Raw genomic sequence first — 6,140 nt, 5'->3', positions numbered from 1 at the left:
CAAAAAAGGTTATTGAAGTTCAATTTTGTACAACATATCTTTGTCAGAAAGGATTTTCAAGAGATACTTATGTGAAAGATAAATACAGAAACAGGTTAAATGCAGCGCCTGCTCTAATACAGAAATTGTGAAATATTGAACTAAACATTACTTTGATCCATCAAAAAACCACAAATGTCCTATTTTAGTCTTATTAATGATGTAATTATGTTTTCATTCCTTGTTATGAACTATTGTGTAATATTGAATATAAATGTTCTCGAGTGCCGAGAATTCCCGGGAAAGCTTTGTATAGTTGTCTCGTATCCCGGGAATGAAAAAAAAATGTCGAGACTAAGCAATCCCTAGTTGGCACGAGCACAGATTCCCTCGGATTCGCTTTGCCGTGCAAAGTTAATCACAAAATTTATTAAAACAAAACATCCATCCATCCACCAAACCACCACCACTCATTCGATTTTCGAAAGCCCCTCCAATTATAAACTTGAAACGCTGTATTTACCTTTCCGATTCCAGCGTCTACACAAATAGAATTTGAACTAATATTTGCACACACCGCAGCTCGTTTTAATTCCTATACCTCAGACCATCAAATATGAAAACACACTTGACTCTCTCACCGTCAATCCACATGCCATTTATATATATATATATATATTAAAAAAAAATGTGATGTGAATTCCCGACGTGCCAATTTCGGCTAAGAAAACAGCGCTTGCATTTAAATCACGGTTCGCGCTGAATTCGCGTTTCTCTTTGGGACGTGTTTTTAGACAGATTCAAACTTTCTGCACTAACCTTTACTTCTGAATAATAGTTTATAAACTCTGGTATAAGAAATTAATTTTGAAGCCTATGTATGTAAGGTAACTCTGGCTTTGATCAATCTGGATTGAAAATTTTAAAACAAACTAGATTTGAATTATGCAAAATCAAAATACATTCACCAAAAATTATTGTAATACAAAAATATTGTTTTTTTTTAAAGTTTATTTTCAATGTTAGTATGGTTTCAAATAGCGGAACTATTTACCCGGACTATGCGAGGTGTTGCTGCACAAATTTCATATTTATTTACATAATTTTATAGTCATGAAACTTAGATGATCAAACTTAAGAGAAAGAGAAAAAAAGGATCTCTGGGCTAACATTGAGAAGTTTTATAAGTTTGGTAAAAAGACTGCCATCAAATTCATTGAAGATCTCAACAATATGATGACTCGTGAAGTGACTGTAAGTATGTACGTACAAATTGTGAACTAATACAGAGCATACTCTAAAAATACGTGAGTTAGGGTGGTAGACCTGAATTAACGTTTTGATGCACCTCATCGGTTCCAATTCCAGAAGAAAATTATTCTGCACAACATCCACTCCAACTCATTCAGAAATATCTTGACAAGATGTGAAGAAATCCTCGCACTGTTCGAGTTAAAGCAAGCTGGTGAATCTGAATACGACGAGATCTTTCGGTTAAATAGAAGGAAGGCCGTGGTAATGAAGGAGGCGAGTTTAATTAAATTTTCAGAAGAAGATGAGAACAGATGCGAGATGATTGTTAGAACTTTAAATGTTAAGGCGAAAGACATTCTAGGGAAATACCCGTTCTATTGGTGCTGCTAGGTTTGAAGCGCCTGTGACTCACTCAGCCTTTGTTAGGGCGCTTGTTTCAAACCCTTTTTTTATTGTATTGTTAAATATACAAAAATCCAAGAAAACAATTATTTCTATAGAATATTACTGATATACTTTTCAAAATCACTTGTTGCATGATTTTTCTTTCTTGCAGTTCCAACGCGTCCTCTATTGGAATAACTGAACATAAACTAGTATAAAAATAGATGTTGGAGTGTAGAGATTTATAAGTTTGTGCTGAACTATCCTAACAAATGTACGTTAATATTATATTTTTTATATAAATTATTAACTCTGAGCGATGGAGATATACACAATACTTGGGGTGACAATCCAGAGAAATTTGTAGCAGATGAAACAGATCCAGCAGAAAAATCGCCAAATAGAAATAAATTTATTGCGAAATGATACTATCAATGTGGAAGATCATTTCAAGAAAATGTGCGAATAATCGGAGCAACTGCACATAGTCCTAAATAGGTGTGGTCTTTACCAGATATGGATTATACTCTCAAATTTGATATTAAATTCGAATACTCAATTATCTTGGAAAGAGATAACGTGGAGGAAAAAAGATCTATACATTGATATTGAACAATATTATAAGATGGACATGACATCTACCAGCAAATACCTTGAGAACTTTAAGAAAATCATTGTATACGAAAATTCTTTGAGCTACAAACACTCCGTTATCCAATTCAGCACATACACTAAAAGCTGAACATTCTGAAGTGAATAACGTGGAAGGTCCTTTGCTTAAGATAATTTGGAAACAATTTTACTTGAAAACAGAGGTGAAGAGGAAATACAAAGAGTACATAGAGAGTAAAGATTGTAAGAGCAAAGCTATAATGTTACAAAATATTGATAAAATAAGGAGTTCGGTGAGCCACTGTACCAGTGAGAACGTGCATGTGGTTGAAGGTTTGAAGCGAAACTTGGAAGAGATTGACCAAAAAAATGATATGTTCGATGAGAAATTCAAAGATGTCAAAGATTCGCTCGACGTAGCTTGAACGAAGATATAAGTACTAATAATAATTGTACCATGTAAAACACGTACAAAAGTTGCACAAAAAAAAACAAACTAAGTTTAAGAATTTAACATTGGACCAAAGAAAATATTCCTGGAAAGAGATGACGTGGAGGAAAAAACTATCTATACATTGATTTAGAACAATTCTATAATATGAGAATGTAAACATGTATTAAACACTTTGTAAGCAAATATTGTTCTTTCGTCAAAAAAGTAACTGGAATTATGATAGATTTGATTGAATAAACCGAAGTCTTAATGGTACTGTTACTAGTTGATAATTGAATTTTTTGTTTGTATCATGTACATATTTAAATAAATACAAAATTTTAGTATTAATTTCTCACATATTTTCTCAAAATAATTTGTTGCATGATTTTTCCTTCTTGCAGTTCCAACACGTCCTCTATCGGAATAACTGAACATAAACCAGTATAAAAATGGATTTTGGAGTGTAGAGATTCATAAGGCAAACTATACTCAGGAATATAACAATTCGATGATGAATATCGATTAGGTGACTATTATCCAGAGAGATTTGGAGGATACGAAACAAATGCAGCAGAAAAGTCGCGAGTTAGAAAAAAAAATATTGCTAAATGATAACGTCAATGTGGAATATCATGTGTAGAAAATGTGCGAATAATCGGAGAAACTGCACATAGTCCTAAATAGGTGTGGTCTTTACCAGATATGGATTATACTCTCAAATTTGATATTAAATTCGAATACTCAATTATCTTGGAAAGAGATAACGTGGAGGAAAAGATTATTTGGAAACAATTTAACTTAAAAACAGAGGTGAAGAGGCAATGCCATGATAATATTAATGTTGCAAAATATTGATAAAATAAGGAGTTCGGTGAGCTACTGTACCAGTGAGAACGTGCATGTGGTTGATTGTAACATATTATTTTTTTAGTAGAACTTAACTTTCACAAATTTTTACTTTATTTCTTTACACTTGTTATTAATTTCTATAATAATAATTATATAATTTATATAAATTATTTTCATTGATGTTGTAAATTTATAAGAACAAACTATGTTTAAGGATTTAACATTTGACCAAAGAAAATATTCCTGGAAAGAGATGACCTGGAGGAAAAACGATCTATACGTTGATTTATGCACATGTTGATTTATGAACATGTAGCAAACAAGTTGAAGACATAAAATGTGCGAACATAATCAGTATATTCGGAGAAACGCAATATTTTTCAAAGTAAATTAAAAAAATATTTTGTACATCTAATTTTAACCGAAAGTCTATCAATTTAATTCAAGAAGTTCAATTCTTTCAAATTCTTAGTTGTAAAGGAATTTTGCTACTTTCTATGGATAAATGTTTATTATGAGGATTATGAAATATATTTTCATTATTAGCTGTAGATCTATTATAATTAGCAGATTAGCAATGAAATCCCGTATGTTCATCGACTATTTTTTTTGTGTATTTTCATTTATGTTTAACTACATTAAGGGTAAATCGTCGCGCGCATCTCTTCTAAGAAACTTAACAGTTTTGGTTTAAGAGAGCTGATGAATTGCAGGGATACATCACAAGCCTAGTTTTGAATTTTGCACTTAACCCAAAACAGACCAGCCTTTTTGGATAACGAGAATTTCCTCGAGATGAAGTAAATCACGTCTTCGACTTTCCTCTCCTCCAATTTGAACAGCATCCTAGAAGCGTCTCCTTTCAGCGTGTGCGTCGCCAGTACTTCCTTCGAGAAGACGGCTTCGAGCAGACCGTACGTGGCGGTCGTGTAAAAATTCCACCTTACGCGATTCATCGTACTCGCTGGAAGTACGTTTCCGTTCGGCCCCAAAGTTATCATCCGAAAGTGAGCGTCCGTTATGTACTTTGGCTCCGGTTTCAACGTTGACGATTTTGGAACGTAACTTTGGGCGGCAGCTTCCAACAAATTATAAAATTCGCTTATCAAATCTTCCTCATAATCTAAAGAAGAAACAATAAATTAGTTAAACCACCACAAGAATACAAGATCATCCTCAACTCACTCGATGTCTTAATTACGTCGCACGTGTACGAATTAAGATTGTCGTCCGAAATGAAGCACTTCTTGTTCGGCAGGAAAGAATCGTAGAGATTCGACTGCTCGAGAACATTGTAAAACGTTCTCGCTTTTTGCTCGTACTTCACCAACACGTATTTATCATCTGCAGATGAAATCGGATCACCATTTTCTCTATTTTTTTTTCCTTGTTTAAATTTTAAGAATTAAATGTTAACGTGCAGTTAAAAACACTTTAAAACTAATCGCGAGAAATATTTATTAATTTTTAAAAGCTTCGATCTTTTTTTTTCAATTGTCGTAACTCTAATTCTTGTAATTTATGGTCAAAGTTTAAATTTCACACATAAATAAGGCGATTTTTAATACACTAATTGTATTGTATTGAGTTAAAAACAAGCATATCTATACAAATGCAAATAGATACTGCCAGATTTTTGCATTTTCACTATTTGCAGCGTGAAATATGAAGAGAAAAAGTTTTCTTTTTGTAAACATATTTTGTTTTTTTTATTAAATTTCAAAAACCAAGCGTATAAACTACAAAATCTGGAGTAAATTTATAAAATTGAATTCTATTTTTAAAACTAAATTCATGCATCTTTTATGTATTCAACTTTTGAACTTTTTGTTCCAGAAACGAAACTTTCGTAAAATTGGATATTGTCACAGAATTATATTTACTTTTTCACTTTAATAAGTAATATAACGTAGAAATGATACGAAATAACGATAAATCATGTAGAAAATCGGTTCTTGAACAACCGCTCTATCCTTAAGATAATCCCAAAGAAAAAAAATTCATTTTCGTAGAAGTCATCTTTTAAGTAATTTTTTTACATTTTCTAATTGTTCTACGATCCTGTACTTTTCCATAACTTAACCTCAATGTTTACTAATGACAACATATCAAAAAAGGCAACTCTGATACTGAAGCGAAAAAAATGACGGCAAATTCAAAATGTCAGTTCTTTTTGGGACTAAAGATAGATAAACTTTTTCAATTAACTTTTATCGTTTCAGCTTAATTTATTAACCCAAAACATACTAATTTTGTAATGGGTAAGTTTACACTTTCCATTAATATCATAATCTTTGTTATTTATTCTATCTATTTTTCAGATCCTCAAGTAAACGTAGATAACGAATAAGTTTTGCGGGAGGAAGCAATGGAACCAATTGCTGAAGTAAACGTAAATGATGAAGAAGTTTTTCGTGAGGAAGCAATGGAAGAAAGGGATGACGAGGAGACTGACGAGGAGACTGATAGTGACGAGGATGATAGAGAAATGACCACTTTTGGTCCAAACGGGAGTATGATACTCACGGAGCAATTCCGGTCTATTAAATGGAATTGCTTTAAAAATGCAACCCGTAGGTTGATGGAGGCCCTCTTCACCAGAGGGACAATGTCAACCCATTGTTTG

At 32.6% G+C, this 6,140-nt stretch overlaps 1 protein-coding gene across 1 annotated transcript; it reads right to left on the bottom strand.

The window, feature by feature from the left end:
- Nucleotides 1-4,242: 4,242 nt before the first annotated feature.
- On the bottom strand, nt 4,243-5,156 carry LOC108564828. Its single transcript, XM_017923983.1, has 3 exons — nt 5,141-5,156; nt 4,700-4,900; nt 4,243-4,637 (listed from the first exon to the last, which is right to left on the bottom strand). Exons 1-3 carry the CDS (start codon nt 5,154-5,156, stop codon nt 4,243-4,245), a joined length of 612 nt encoding a protein of 203 aa, XP_017779472.1.
- Nucleotides 5,157-6,140: the final 984 nt, after the last annotated feature.

The sequence above is a fragment of the Nicrophorus vespilloides genome, unplaced genomic scaffold (genome assembly GCF_001412225.1).
Source record: "Nicrophorus vespilloides isolate i.1.1-1 unplaced genomic scaffold, Nicve_v1.0, whole genome shotgun sequence".
NCBI lineage: Eukaryota > Metazoa > Arthropoda > Insecta > Coleoptera > Silphidae > Nicrophorus > Nicrophorus vespilloides.
This window is presented reverse-complemented; position numbering and strand designations above follow the sequence as displayed.